Source organism: Microtus oregoni, unplaced genomic scaffold (assembly GCF_018167655.1).
Source record: "Microtus oregoni isolate MIOR12 unplaced genomic scaffold, Mior012 000012F_ref0000307, whole genome shotgun sequence".
Classification (NCBI taxonomy): Eukaryota; Metazoa; Chordata; class Mammalia; order Rodentia; family Cricetidae; genus Microtus; species Microtus oregoni.
Genome location: NW_024543071.1, coordinates 13,698,927 through 13,714,606, shown reverse-complemented (window position 1 = coordinate 13,714,606; position 15,680 = coordinate 13,698,927). Strand labels below are relative to the sequence as shown.

The 15,680-nt window shown below is 54.0% G+C and overlaps 1 protein-coding gene across 2 annotated transcripts in view; it reads left to right on the top strand.

Moving 5' to 3' along the window:
- The window catches only part of Neurl1 (neuralized E3 ubiquitin protein ligase 1), a 78,379-nt gene that overhangs the window by 44,109 nt on the left and 18,590 nt on the right, over positions 1–15,680 (top strand). The window contains exons 1-3 of one of the 2 annotated variants that reach the window (XM_041661016.1): positions 3,258–3,419; positions 13,493–13,734; positions 14,068–14,389. In XM_041661016.1, coding sequence (XP_041516950.1) covers positions 3,386–3,419; positions 13,493–13,734; positions 14,068–14,389 — 598 coding nt within the window. In that variant the 5' untranslated portion in view covers positions 3,258–3,385. Of the gene's footprint in view, positions 1–3,257; positions 3,420–13,492; positions 13,735–14,067; positions 14,390–15,680 lie in introns of those variants that run through there. The other variant, XM_041661015.1, reaches the window with a different exon arrangement.

Genomic DNA, 15,680 nt, shown 5'->3' with positions numbered 1-15,680 from the left:
CCTGGCTTCAGAACCGCCCCCCTCCCCCCTTTTTTTAAAAAAAAGAAAAACGGTCATATATTCTGCAAGGTGGCTAATTGAGAAACATCTGTTTCTCTCTGACCCCCGAGAGCTAGGATCTGCCTGTTGGGGATCACATCTCACCCTTACTGTGCAGGTCAGTGTTTGGCAGGTAGCAGATGCTCAGTGTTTGTGGGTTTAGGTGCCTTAGGTTGTTGATCTCCACTCAGAAGAATCTGGGACACATAGACTAGGCCCTCACTAGGCCCTGCGCTCTGTGTTGGGAAGAATAAGACAAGGATTAGGAGGGCCATAGCTGCAGAGTTTAGAGGAGAGACAAGTTCCAAGTTCCAGAAATGGGGACTTAACCAACTACCTGCAGCCGGAAGGAGGCTTCCTGGAAGAGGTTTTCCCAGGATGGGGCACAGGTAGGGAGAGCATTTCCAGTGGAAGAAAGCAGGAGCCAAAGGATAAGCAAGGCTAGATGGTCTCTGGGATGCTGAGCCATGAGAAGACTAGGTTGCCCTATTGGAGAAATTGGTCGGTGGCCCAAGGCCCAGCTAGGTCTATTAAAAGGCAGGTGGGAGCTAGGGATCTCAGTGCATAAAGTGCTTGTTGTCCAAACATGAGGGCCAGAGTTTGGCCCCCCAGAAACCATGTAAAAGCTTGGCAGGCTTGTTGGCTGCCCAGAATCCCAGAGGTTGGGAGGCAGAGACGGGCTAGCAAACTGGCTAACTGGACTAGTGGCTTGCCGAGTTCTGGGTTCAAGTGAGAGATCTTGTCTCGACAAAGTGGAGAACAAGCGAGGAAGATGCCAGTGTCACGCATGCAGTCATGGCACTCCCCATGCACATGTGAACATAGTCACACATGCATACTCACCATGCACCCGTACACATGTGCTTCAAGGGGGGGGGTGCTGGAATGAGGTTTGCCTTTATGACTGGGATCCCATGAATGGGATGGTCAGATGCCTCAGCCACTTCCACTCATAGGAAGGGACTGGGGAAGTGTGTGTGTGCACAACCACAGTGAATATGTACCAGTGTGAAGGGATGCACACTGCCTTGCATAGAATTCAGAGCCATAGTTTCATCCAAATGAAGTTCCTGGCAGAGGGAACCACCATGGAGGCTGTGGGCACTCACACCCAGGGCCTAACTGCCCAGCTTCCTAACTGCTGAGACCAATCAGGTCCCAGTGTCCCTCTGTGTTCTCCGTCCTGCTGTCTTCTGTCAGACTGTTGTGTGTGTGCCGTGTGTGGGCAACAGCAGTGTCTCGAGCACTCACACATGCTCATACCTGAGTTCCATTGGATGCAGGGCAGCCCCTACATTTCCCCCATGTTTTTCCCAGCTTTTTCTTCAGCCCCTGACTCCCCATGTGTATCTTTATTTGGGAATCTAGATCCTTAACCATAAGAGGGCCTGGAAGATGGGAACTCTCCCCTGTCCTGGGAGAGGTGTTTATTCTGGACAGAGTGTGATGGGTAGAGAGAGCATTTCCCAGACCACCTAGGGTGGAGTCCTGGCTCTGCTGTGACATGCTGGGATCCTCAGGCAAATGCTTAGTTTCTCAGAACACTCACCCCTTTTCTGTAAAATGGGTATAAGAGCAGCTCACACACTGTTCTGTGCACGGTAAGTGCTCAGGGCATGGCTTGTCCCTTTTGATGGCAGCTTGGGCTTGCTGCTTAGGGCTAGGATTTCCCTTCCCAGCCTCGCTTGCCGCCTCTGTCTGTGCTTCCTTTTTCCTTAGGTGCAGGGTGGTGCCAGATTCTGCACCCTAAGATTCCTCCAGAAGCTGTGTGAATCTGTAGGAGGATGCATGTAGTGTGTTGGGCAGGAGATGGGTAAGTGGGCACCATGGTGGCACTTAGGAGTGTGTGTGTGCACAAGTGTGTGGTGATATTTTGTTTGTGCTTTAACAAATAAAACTTGCATGAAGATCAGAGTTCAGAGCTAGCCACATTAGTTAGCCATAGAGGTCAGAATGAGGTGGCACACACCTTTAAGCCCAGCACTCAGGAGACAAAGGCAGATGGATCTCCATGAGTTCAAAACCACCCTGGGCTACATGAGATCAAATCTGTCTAAAAGAAAAACTGAGCCAGGTGGTCGTGGCTCACACCTTTAATCCCACCACTAGGGAGGTGGGGATGGGAAGTGATATGGCTGGGAGGAGAGAGGAATATAAGGTGAGAGGAGACCGGAGTTCATTGCATTCAGTCTGAGGATTCTTGGAGACAGGATCTTGCCCTTGTCAGTCTGAGGATTTGGTAGAGGTAAGAAGTCTCTCTAGTGGCTGGCTCCTTTACTTCTCTGATCTTTCATCATTTAGCCTGATATCTGACTCTGGGTTTTTACTATTAAGACCAATTAGAAATTGCACTACACTTATATTTGTGCATACATGCTCATGTGTCTGTCCATAGACACGTGGCATGACGCAGACACACTGTACAAGTCTGTGTGGCTGCGCAAGGGTGTGAATGTGTGTGGTCAAAAAGACAACTTGGCATGGGAGTGAAAGCCCGGGTTCCGGCACTAAACCACCTGGGGTTCACCCCAGCCCTGCTATCCTCTAGTTAACTCTCTTTTCATTGGCCTTCTGGCCTTTGGGAGATGCTGGTGGTACCTGTTGGTAATAGTACTGATGTTGACCTCATGAGTCAGTCTGCGAGGACTGAAGGAATTAATCCTTGTGAGAAAGTCTGGAAGGAGGAGATAGAAATGATGGGAGTTCTGTGCACTGAAGCTCTCTTGCTTGACTGCGGTATCCTCGGGGCAGGGCAAAGTCAATATTGCTCTGATCCCACCCTTGGCTTTACCCCTAATCTGCATGTAAGTGGCATGTGATGTCCCCTGAATACTGAATGGCTGTTGGCCTGGGTGACAGGGGAGGTGTTGTGCATATCTCCATATCTATGGGACAGTGTGTGTGTGTGTGTGTGTGTGTGTGTGTGTGTATGTTTCCATGTGTATGTCTGTGTATGGTGTGTGTTCTGCTGGGGCATCTCCAGCACTTTCTGGAGCTTGGCTATTTCAGGAAGCCTCCAGTCTCCTCCTCCTTATGTAAATAAACATGACAGATCCCTTGCCTGAACCAGCACGGGGGTGGGGGAGGCTCCTAGTGGGTGGGAGCTGGGAGGCGGCAAGCACAACCAGGGGGTGTGTGTGTGTGGCCGGCTGGCTGGCTGGCAGGCAGGCGTGTGCATGCACGAGGGAGAGGGAGCGTGGGGGCGCAAAAGGGGCCGCTTGGCCCTGCCATGCCGGCTGGCCGCGGGGGAGGGCAGGGGGAAGGAGGAGGGGAGCTGGCCGCCAGGGCTGCTCCGTGATGAGGCCAGCCGGCCGAACGGAGGTGGCCAAGCTGCCGGCGGCCTGAGATGGGGGGACAGATCACACGGAACACTTTCCACGGTAAGGCCCCAGTTGATGTTTGGGGTTCAACCCACCCCGATCCTGGGGACCACTTGGGAGGCTGAAACGGAGAGGCACTGGGATAGAGTCTTTACTCACGTCCCTGTCTTGTCAATCTTTGTGGGCTGTGTGTGCGAGGGTGGGGGGTGGGGGGGTGTTTGGGTGGGTGACACTGTGGTTGGAGAAATAAGGATATCTGGAAGGTCGGGCATCTGAGTTTCCCTGCAAAGTGGCCTTGTTCTCTTACTAGGGTGTGGAGCAGCCGTTGAGAGGAACGTGAGGTCCTAGGTGCCCCCATAGGACTCCTTACAGAGACTCTGAGGCAAATCGCACTTAGTCAACTGGGGAGACAGCTTCTGTGTCTTGGAGGTGGTCGGGGAGAGATGTGAGGGTACCGTGTGTGTGTGTGCACATGTGCCTGTGCTTGTGAATCGTGCTGGAGTTATCTGTGGGTGTGTACCCGTGCCACCTTGCACCTAAGCACACAGGTGTGGAGTGACAGGCGAGCCTGACCTGCTTCTCCAGGAGAGGTGAATGGATTTCTGGCAGACCCCCAAGCAGGGGGATGAAGACAGGGAAGGAAGCGGACTACTTGGTATCCTGTTTGCTGGGCTCCCGCTTGCTTCCACTCCCGTCTTCTGGACTTCTCAGCTCTTGTGCAGTGGTCTTGGAAGCAACATGGCTAAAGTGGCCGCAGACCCAGGGGGACCCTTCCTTGGCACTGGAACTGGGCTCCTTGACAGAGTGTCTGGAGTCAGATTCCCTACAGATGCCCTGGGACCCTCCCTATAAGACAGGGTACTGGAAAGTGTGTACCCATCTGCTGAGTCTATTGGACATCAAAAGCCTGGGAGAGGCCCAGGCAGGAAGGAGAGTACGAGCCACTTAGAAACCATGGGGGTGGCTGATGCCAGGTGGCTGCCCTCTTCCAGGCTCTGGACATTGGGATAGTCATTACTAACTTAAAAATAAAGAGGCAGGAAAAGCAGGTCATTGATTCTCGGAAAAGGAACTGTATTTTGTCCTGGGTCGGGAGGGACAAATGGCAGGTGGAAAGCCCTAGAAGGTATGTAACCTGGAACCTGCTGGGGCAGTGTCAGGGACCTGGGCTTTGGCCTGAGACTTGGAATGGGCTGACTGAGGCCTGGCCTGCCCGCCTATGGCCCAGGCTCACTGTTGGCAGAGGGTCTGGAGACAGCTGACATTTTCCACTGGGGTCAGACCTGGGCAGGCTTGGGGGCTGGGAGGGACAGAAAGGCCCTTGGGACTCGTGGCCACTGTCCTCTGACTACCTTGGAGCCCTAAGAGCCGTCTAGCTCATGCTCTGGAGTAGATAGCATCGCTGTGATGGGCATGGGGCTGGGCACCTCTCAGTTTTCTTCTGTCAGCAGGACTAACTGTAGGTGCTCACACAAGGCTCCTGGGATGACTGCATGGATGTGGGTGAACGTGAAGTGGAGGAAGGCAGAAGGGTTCGGAGGAGCAATCTGGGTCCAGGGTCAGAAGGAGTTCCTCTCCTTCAGGTGTCCCATGTCACAAGAGACAGGAACGTAATTGGGTGGGTATCTAGGCTGGGTGGCCACAGATGCGGATTAATTAAGTGTCGTATTTGCCTGTTTCCCTTCCCTGTCAAGTCAGGCCCCTGTCCTCGGCTTACCCTGGTCGTGTGGAAGGGCGTGCCTGTGCCTAGCGGTATCCGGCCAACCCTGCCCATCTGACCTCACGCATTTGTCCCCATGTATGCCTTCCCGTTCTGCACACCGACTGCTCTGTGGCTCTGCCCCCTTTTAGAAGGTGAACAGGAATTAGGGGGGACACACAGATTCTGTGCGCTTCCTACGGGTGTTCCTACTCTGCATGGCTTCCTTCAGTCCCCAGTCACATGCCCCTTGGCGGCATTTTGAAAAGCCTTGGGTTTGTTTCAAGCCCAAATATTTTGGCTTGCTGGGTGACAGTGAACGAAGGACGGTGGCAAACGCTGACCTTGCCTTCCGTGTTGGGTTTTATCTGCGGTGTGTGTACATGACATCATGTTTTGTGTGTCTGTGTGTTTGGTGTCCACAGATGGCATAGTTGGGTCTTGAGTCCCTATTTGTGCACCCGTGTGGTTATGATGTTTTTGTATTTTGAAGAGACTATGTTGTTCTTACTATAAGCAGCCATGCTTATGGTGTACCCGGTGATGGTGGTGGTGGTGGTGGTGGTGGTGGTGGTGTGTGTGCGTTGGGTTGGTAAAGTGGAATCCAGCTCTGGGAATAGCCTGGCAGGGAACCGATGGACCGGATGAATTCCCATTTGGAAAATGATTTCTGCGGTTGAGTGCTTAGGCTCTTTCCCTAGGCAGGTTTCCGGGGCTGCGCCTGCTCTAAGTCTAAAGGGCAGGTTGCTGGGGTGGACAGGGTGGCAAGTCCCACAGAGAGGCAGCAGGACACGAGAGGCCTCCCCTCTCCCTTTCTTCCCCCTTCATCTCACTTCCTCCTTTATCTCCCTGTAGTGTTCAGCCAGTCAGGGATGGGCCCCTTGTTTGAGGAGTATCAGTGACATCCAGGCGGCTCACCTTCAGCCTGGTCTCCAGACTTCACGTGCCCAAGCATCAGAAGATACGAGGGTTCAGTGATCTGAGAGATAGAGCCACACCCATCACAGAGGGACACAACATCACCCCAAAGGGAAATGGCTGGCTGAGGGCACACAGCTGGTGCTTCAGAAGAGACATGTGGCCTTGTCTCACTGGATTGACTCCTTACTTTCCTTTCTTGAGTTCCTTAATCCTGAGAGCTGCAGTGGGGGCAGCAGCCTCCCATGGCCTTATGGGCCCTGAGATTAGCACAGAGCTGCTGTGGGAGGGGGAAATTTAGCCGCTTATAGCCCATGGCTGTGGAGCCACCGAGCCTTCCAGCTGGGGGAAGGGGTTAAGCAACAGGCTGTCCCAACATAATTCAGTCCGCGACTTGGCCTCAGTGGGCACCGGAGGCCGTGGTCTGTAGGGAGAGGGAGAGGAGTGTGGAGTCAGGCCTGGTTTGGAGCTGAAGTGGGTACAGAAGTGTCGGGGATCTAAGAGATGGTGAGGGTGAGCTGGGCACCTGGGTGATGAGGCCAGGAAAGCTGCAGGCAGAAGGGGAAAAGGAGAGGGGCATGTCCTGGCTGAAAGCTCAAAGCTCTGTTTTTGCTGACTAGTGCCTAAGCTGGCCCCTGGATGGGGCAGGAATGTCTGTTGACAGAGTGGGCGGAAGGACCAAGTTGGCTGATCCAGAGGTCGTCAAGCAGCGTCCTTGGCATGGGCTGAGCATCCATGAGGGTTTCATGGAGGGTCTCTTGTCCACATGTGCTTGCTAGAATGTACATAGGCATAGGCCCTGCTGCCTCTCCGCCTTCAGTCCTGCTGGCCCCGAGGACAATGCTCCTTAGGTGTTCCTGCCCACTATTCTGCATGCCCACCAGCCACCTAGAAGTGAGTAGTTGGGCCCAGCCCATACTGGAGGGGAAGAGCCCCAGAAAGGCACGAAGTCTAGGAGGTGGGGGGGGGTTACCAGGGACTAGGTAGGGGTGCTTCCTATAGACACCCATGTTGTAGGGTGGGAGCATGAGAGAGGCTGGCTGTGAAAGATCTCGGCTGCAGAGACTGGTGAGAGAGAGAGAGAGAGAGAGAGAGAGAGAGAGAGAGAGAGAGAGCGAGAGAGGGCACTGACCCTCATGAAATTCTTTCTCCTTCTCCAGTAACCATCTGTGTGTGTGCAAAGTGGGTGTGGATGTATGTGAGGAGAGCTGAGGGTGACATCCTGTGGGGCAGGGATCCATGTGAGCCACGCCTTCCTTGTTTAGACCTGGTTTTGGGATAGTCCTGGGAGCGTAGGGACAGTGACAGCAGGCTGAGTCATCTGGAAATCCCCTTGTGGAACCTTAAGGTAGAACAGGAAGAAGGTCTCCCTCCCAGGTGATGATACAGATGTGTGACTGCTGGCTGCAGGGAACATCAGATTGGGACGTCACCGCCAGCAAAGGAGCGAGCAAGCGAGCGAGCGAGAGTGGGCAGGACGCTCAGCTTAGAGATGAATTTGTCCATGGGGTGGCCATTCTGCCGTCCCTTCCCCTCCCACATCATCATGTACCCCTTTGGTGCGGCAGGCAGCTTCGGGCCACGCTATATGCATTGTCAGGGTTTGAGGGGGCAGATAATGGGGTGTTAGCATGGCTCTTCATGCTAGGTCATGACAGCAAGAGCACACAAGACTGAGGGGTCTCCAGATGGGCTCAGGGAGGGCGGAAGGCAGGGGACAGGCTGAGTGGGTTAGCGGACTTGTAGGGGCGGTGAGGAGCCCACGTGCAGTATGACAGGTTCAGAGCTCAGAGCTCATCTCTGTGACCTTGTTCTGAAAGCCATGAACCAGGACCATCAATATGGTATTGTCTTTTGCTCTACCCCCAGACCCACAGCCTGAAACTGCAAGCGCTTTGCCAGCTCACTGCTTTTGCGCCCTGGAATTGTGTGGTTTTCCTGGGGCCCCTGGGTTCTCCTTTCCCAGGCTGCAGTCAGTTCATTGGGACTGCTGTCTCATTCCAAGGCTCACCTGGAGGGGAGCCATCACCAAGATTACTCACAATTACTGGCAGTCCTTGATCCTCCCCACATCTCCCTACAGGCATGGCAGCTGGCCTCCCCTGAGGGAATAATTCCAGAGAGGACAGTAACAGCCAAGACAGAAGTGACAGTCCTTCTACAACCCAAAGGGAGTGAGATTTCATTACTTCAGCCGGGATCTACTTTAGAAGGGGCCACAAAGGAACAAGAGGGCCCAGAGGCCAAGATGGCCCTCTTGGGCCAAGTTCAATAGCGGAGCTTCCCACAGACACCCACCTCACAGGGTTTGGGAAGGTGAGACAGGCTGGGTAAGAACCACAGAGGATGCAAAGATTGGTACAGGAGGACCATCCCTCAGGGATCGCCTCCTTTCTCCCAGCAGTGCGGAGCTGATAGAGGGTCTTGTAGGGTTGTAGTCAAGTATGGAGTGTGGGGTCTTGGGAAGAGAGGAAGTGTCTCCCTTCATTTTCTGGTGTCTCCGCTGGCCACCAGAAAGGGCACAACACAAAGCAAATGTTCAGATGAAAACCACACACTATCACCTTGGCTCTCAACCTGTGGGTCACAAGCCCTTTGGGGCCGAATGACCCTTTCATAGGGTTCACATAAGAACATTGGAAAACACAGTATTTCCACTAAGTAGCAGACTTACAGTTATGAAGCAGCATCGAAAATCGTTTTATGGTTGGCGTCAGCACAGCACGAGGACCTGTGTAAAGGGTCGCAGCGGTAGGAAGGTTCTTTTCATCATTCGTTTGAGCACCTATTCTGTGCTCAGAGCAGAATGTTGGAAAATATCAATGAACAAGATGGCAGCCCTTCCCCCAGGGAGCCTCCCTGTCCATCATGGGAAAGGGTAGATGCAGACAGGAAGGCAGAGAGTCGTCTGAGGGACTTTTCTCAGCTCTTGAGAAGATACATATGCCCAGAACCAGTGGATGCAGAATTGCCGAGGGAAAGCACCCTGGAATATGCATGCCTTAGGGGTGACCTGTGTGGTGAGGGACACTCTGCTTGGGTAGATAGGTCCCCAGAAGTCTGTATCAGGGTCCCAGAGAGACTCCCGGAAGACCTTAAAGTCTGTAGGATGAGCAAGAAAAGGGCCGTCCATGGTGGGCAGGGGAGGGAAGGGTTCGAAGCTGAGAAATGGGTGGAGCCATGCGTGGAGGTGAGGTCACTGGGGAAATGGAGAGCTTCAAGGAAGCACTTCTGCTTCTGCCCAGCTGGACAGCACCTCCATCACTGTCTCCTACCTTCTGGCTCCTTGCTCCTGCAGAAGGAGCCCCGGTCAGAGAATGCACACCATCCTGTCTGAGTCAGGCCCAGCATGCAGTGCGGTGAGACCAGAGCTACGCCGGAGAGAAGGCGAGGCTGCAGAGCTCTGCTCCTTGCAGATCAAATAAATGGACACTTCCTCCCATAGTCGTCACTTTTGTTTAAAACAAAAAAACTTTATGTTAGACTCAGGTGTTAAAATTTGGAAAATTGTTTTGAATCAATGTGCTCCCCACGTACTTACCATAGCTGGGAGAAATAAGCAAGGCAGCTAGGAGCTTCTATTTAAAAAAAAAAAAAAAGATGTATTTTTTTATTTTAAACTAGTGTATCTCTCTGTGTGTCTGTCTGTCTCTCTCTCTCTCTCTCTCTCTCTCTCTCTCTCTCTCTCTCTCTGTGTGTGTGTTGGGATGCCTCACAGATGCCTGCTGAGGGTAGAGTTATGGTGACCGCGAGTAGCCTAAAGTGGGTGTTGAGGCAGAACTCAGGTCCTCTGAAAGAACAGTAAATATTCTCAACCCATCTCTCCAGCCCCAAGAGCCTCTTTTTATAAAGAACTCAAGGTCCGGAGTGAGAAAGTAACTTGCCTGAAGTGACAGTGATTCCGCAGCCTGGCTGGGGTGAGAACTGAAGGCCTCCTGCTTCCAATGCTCATGGGTTTTGCTCTGCCGTCTCCTCCCACCCCTTCCACCCGGGCCCCATCCCTGCTCCCTCCCCCGAGAGTGAGCCAGGCTGTGTAGAAGGTGAAGATGAGGCCGGCACTTGTATTCAGAGCCAAGGGTCAGAACAAGGTAGCCTCAAGAGCCATGGGGTTCATCTGAGCCTTGGAAGACTGGAGAGGTTTGCAGAAGCTCAGGTGGGGTTGGGAAAGAAAGGGTGTGGTCAGTGGGACCAGCCGGGGCAGAGGTCATGGAAGTGGGAAGGGCATGGGTGGTGTACCTCACAATGACCGTACAGCAGTGGCCACTTTCTGAGTTGTCCCTACATTGTCTCAATTGATACCTTGAAGGCTGTAGTGACCCCATTTCACAGATAGGAAAGCTGAGGCACCATGCGGTATTCACACACGGGGAGATTGACTGGGCTTGGAGATGGCCAGGACTAAACTCAGATCTGTGCACTCTGACCGAGAGACCACACATGTAAGCTAACGTCTGCGGGTCTGTGTCTGGTGGTATTATTGGGCCCTGCCTCAGGGTTAGTGCTGCCTCGCATGCCCTTCCTGAACCTTGGCAGCTCTGCCGTCAGACTCCACAGTAATTCAGAGCTTGGTGGGGGCCATGGGGTCTTTACTCCAGAGGAGGGTCAGGCCTGTGTTGGCAGCTTACATGTACGAGGAAGACAAGGCCCTGGGGGGTCTCACTTCTCGTCAGCATCAGCAGGGGCCCGCATAGAGGCTCCATGAGCTCTTAAACTTGTCCCTAAAGGGCTGCCTTGGACCTCGGCTGGGAACTGGTGGCAGGATGGGGGTTCTGCTTGAGTAGCTGCAAAGTCCTCAGGCACGCTACCGTACTTTGCTGGGGTGCAGGTGCCTGGTCAGCACCTCCCTCCACCTACCGCCCCAGAACCATGGGGAGATGAGCTCTGGTATTGAATACAGAGTTGGGTAAAGCATCCTGGACACCTGTTGGAGGGGCACAGTCAAATCCTAGCTTTGCCTCTTCATCTAATACTAACCTCACAGCGACCCTCCAAGTGACGGAAGGGAGCCTGCCTCCAGCTGCCCCATCTGGGTCGTTGGTGTCAGAGCCATGCATCCAATAATACTCACGGCGCTTTCTCTCCCCACAGCCCAGGTCATTTTCAGGTCAGATGTGTCAGGAAGAGAGCAGAAGCAGGGCCTCAGGGTGGCAGTCACTCTGATCAGCCACATTAGCCACCTCGAGGGTCCCGTTCACAGTGTGGCCCACAGGGGCCTCTATGTGGTGGTCCTGGCACCGTATGAGGACTTTACACACTAGCGGTGTACAGGACACACAGTTCAGGTGCCTTTGTGTGGAGGTCCTGGCCCTCTTAGAAGAGACGTGCTAATGCCTGAGACCGCAGGGCAGACAGGAGGAGGCTGAATCCAGGAATGCTAGTGTGGATGGTGGGATCAATAGCCGGGATGTGGGGAGCTCAAGGACTCCCCTCAGACTGTGAGAGGAGTTGAGGAGGGTGTGGGTCAGGTACTCAGCTGGTGGTTGACGGGGAGAAGATGGCCAGTAGACCAAAGAGGTGGCTTCGTGTGGTGATCACACAGCCACCTTGAGAAGAGCATCTGGGGGTCGCTCAGTGACTGACCTGAGAGCCTTGGAACCACAGTGTGGACAGGAGAGGAGGACCCAAAGGCTTCTCACTCCCTGCACGGAGGCTGCCGGAATGCCTTGTCTCCACCCACCCATTTCACTTCACAGTTGAAGGAGAGTTGTGGTTAAGGTTAGAGTGTCAGCCCACCTTGGCGTGGGGACCCCCTGTGAGGTAGTCTAAATTCTTATGAGCCCTTCCTGGGACCAAGTAATGGGGGACTTCAGTGGCTGGAAATTCTACTGTCCACTTAGGGAGCCCACCCAACTCTGGGACTCCTGAGATATTCCAGCCCTTGTGGCCTGATGGCTGCCAGAATCCCTGCACCTCTGACCAGTTCTAGAACGTCTTGTTTTCCTGGAGAGAGCAGAGCCAGCCTTTCTCATGCTGCCCCACCCCTCGGGCCTGGCACACCAGAATGTGCTCTAGAAAAGCGCATGATCACAGCTGGTGGTGGCCATGGAGCTTGGCGTCTGGGGCCCTCGAGAGAAGCAAGCCGAGATGTGAAGTGACACAAACCAAAGTGTCCTGACAGGCTTGGCCTCCGGGACCCCTAGGGGTGCCATTCCTCTCCCCTCCCTGTTTCCCTCCTCTTCCTCCCCCGCTGAGAGAGTGGAGGGGTCCGTGCTGGGTGCTAACTGCATCTTGCTGCATTAGTAAGTTGCTGTGTTATAAGGACTAAAATCTGAGACACCCCAGAAGCCCTGTCATAGGTGGACGTCCCTCCACCTTCCTCTGTTGTCATGGTTCTTTGCTTAAGATGACCAGATGGGCTGGCTTCATTTCCTGTAAGACTGGTGGGGCACGGGGAGCTGGGGAAGAGAGGGTGCCGTGTAAGGAAGCCACCCAGCTGCTGATCCTGAGGCACGGGTCAACCAGTTTCCCAGAGAGGGAAGTATCGCTCAGCCAATGAGTGCCAGAGAAGCCACCAGGTACCTTTTCCTGCAGTACTGACTGTTCCTATTTGTCTCCTGGCTGCCAGCCACACATCTGTAAAGCGCTTGCTCTGCCCCCAAGCCTGTCCTGCCCTCTGTCCCACTGAGATGTTTACCAGGAAGGAAGGAAGTACCATGCTTTTGTCTGGTGCCCCCAGTGCTATTGGCATGGGCAGTGTTAAGCAGGGGTGAAGCCTGAGGTATATAGGGAAGGCCTTGAGGGAGGAAGGTAACATCCTCGACACTGAAGCTGACACTGGCTCCATGCTCAACAACTCCGCCACAGCCCTGCCTCACCAGCCAAGCCCCTGAGAGGCAAGTTTCCTGGTGGCTCTCTGGGTGGTGACCACTGTGTGTCATTTTGTATGGTGATTTCCGTCGATGTCCATGTCCTGGGAAGGACTGTTGACTTCAGGACAAAGCCACGTGTGTGTTATGTTTGTTCAGTGCCAAGGACAGAACTTGGTATTTCGTAGGTGATGAGTGTCACATATAAGATGAGGAGTGACAGAGAAGATGCTGGGAGTGGCAGCCAATTGTATTGGACAGGGTTACGGGCCATCGCAGCTGATGCTGGAGGGGAGGAGAGGATGGAGGTGGTGGATGGCCAAGAACCCAGCAGCCCAGTGGGTTCTCGACCTTCCTAATGCTGAGACCCCTGAGTACAGTTCCTCATGCTGTGCTGACCCCAAACCATGAAATTATTTTTGTTGCTACTTCATAACTGTAGTTTTGCTACTGTCATGAGCATAATGTAAATATCTGATATGTGACCCCAAAGGGGTCACGGCCCACAGGCTGAGAACCATTGCAGCAGAAGGTGGTGGCTGGGAAAACACAGTGGAGGGAAGGATGGCGGTTACAGCTGGCTGTGCTGGAGAAGGCAGACATGCTGGCCAGTGGGCGATTGCCCTTTTTCCTCGGCCCTCCGCAAAGAGACCCTGGCAAGGTTCTTGGTCCCACTGCGTTCTCTGAGGCTGTGGCCTATTCCTTTGCAGACTCCATCGGGGGCTCCTTTCCGGTCACCTCTCACCGATGCCATCACAAGCAGAAGCACTGTCCGCCTGTGCTGTCAGCCGGGGGGCTCCCGGCCACGCCGCTGCTCTTCCATCCCCACACTAAGGGCTCCCAGATCCTCATGGACCTCAGTCACAAGGCCGTCAAGAGGCAAGCCAGCTTCTGCAACGCCATCACCTTCAGTAACCGCCCAGTGCTCATCTACGAGCAAGTCAGGCTGAAGGTGGGCACCCCCGACCCCTGCCTTTGACTTCTTTGGCCTGCTTGCTGTTCCGCTACTGGCAGCCTGCCCCCTCTCCTTTTTTTCTTCTCTCATCCTCACTCCTTTCCTAGCCTTCCTGGGTGATAAGACTCCATGGGAGTGGCTTTCACAAAGCTCTAGGAAGGCCCCCTGGGGTGGGGGTTGGGTGGGAATAAGTTACATTGCGAGTTTTCTGGGTGCCAGACACTCCTAAGAGTTGGCTGAGGGTGGTCTATAGTGAACCCACCCCTCACCCCTTGGTCATCTGACCACAGGGGAGAGGCTAGGCTGAGGGTCCCCACTCCCTGTGGCCAGATCACCAAGAAGCAATGTTGCTGGAGCGGGGCCCTGCGACTTGGCTTCACCAGCAAGGACCCTTCCCACATCCACCCCGACTCGCTGCCCAAGTACGCCTGTCCTGACCTGGTGTCTCAGAGTGGCTTCTGGGCCAAAGCTTTGCCCGAAGAGTTTGCCAACGAGGGCAACATCATTGCCTTCTGGGTGGACAAGAAGGGCCGCGTCTTCTACCGCATCAATGACTCAGCCGCCATGCTTTTCTTCAATGGGGTCCGAACAGCTGACCCGCTCTGGGCCCTGGTGGATGTCTACGGCCTCACGCGGGGTGTCCAGCTGCTTGGTGAGTACCATCCCTCTGCTTCATTAGTCTCAGGATAGACCCTTCAGATTTCAGGTGCTCGGACTGACCTTTGTTCCCATGAGTCACGGGGGCTGTACAGAGCCTAAGGGCTTTCTATGGACTGTGGTGTCCCCCTCCTGGCCACAGCTTTGGCAAGTGAAGCTTAGTGAGATCATGACCCACAAACCCCGCCCTCCGAGTGCTTTCTGAGTTATACACAACTTTCACCACCAGAAATGGCAGCCCTGACCCTACCCTGGTGAGGTTAATGTTGCTTTCAGTAACCATTGTCAGTGAAGGCGTACATACGAAGTACGGACTTTCTTTGAGGAGACTCACATTCAGGGATGTTGAGTCCTTCACAGATGGGTGGTACAACCAGTTCTCCACACTGGGTCTGCCCAGCCCCAAACTACATCCTGGCCGACAGCTGTCCTGGCACCTGGGCTCCGTCCTTACCCTAGGGCCTTTCTGCAAAGATGCTAAGTGTATGGGAGAGGGACGCAGGAGGCACTGTGGGGGGGGGGGGCTTTAGACCCCTCAGCTTATCTTAGGCCTTGCATGGGGAGGGGAAGGACAAACAGCCCATAGGAGCTACTAGGGGAACATCAGAAGATGAGCTGGATCATCACGGGATAGGCTTCCTGGTCATGGCATCTGTCAGGACTGCCAGAGGCCTCAGACTGCATAGGGTCACCCAAGGAGCTGGTGATGGAGGGGAATATAGCCCGCCCGTCTTCCTAGCTTGATTGATATATGTGCACATGTATCTTCAAGTGTGTGCTTGCAGACATGTGAACTCTACATCTTCCTCATCTGGAAGACAGGTCCTGGGAAGAGTTAAAGCGGCTGATCACCACACTGTCCTGGCTAGTGGAGACACGTCTAGCCAACACTTGCCACTTCTGTCCCCGTCTCTACTCCCTCTCTCTTGCAGAGAGAAATGCCATAGAGGGGGTTTAAAACCCGTTCCTGTTTTCCTTTCTGCCTTCTAAGCCTAGAAATTGTGGATGTTTTCAGAGCACTTTGACTTGAGTTTAAAAAAAAAAAAAAAAGCTGGGAAAGTAGAGAGAGCCACGTGAATAATCGCCGGGAGCCCAGGTTCAGGGTGCAGCTCCAAACACCAGGAGGCTGTTTTTGTTAACTAACAGTTTGGGAACTTTCTGTTTTTCGAGTCAATAAAAGTGTTCCCGCACTCATGCTGACACGCTGAGAGCCCCAAACAGGCTATTCCTGGTGGCAGCTACCGAAGAAGGGCATCCGGGCTGGCTGGCCTCCCCCGCTTCCTCCA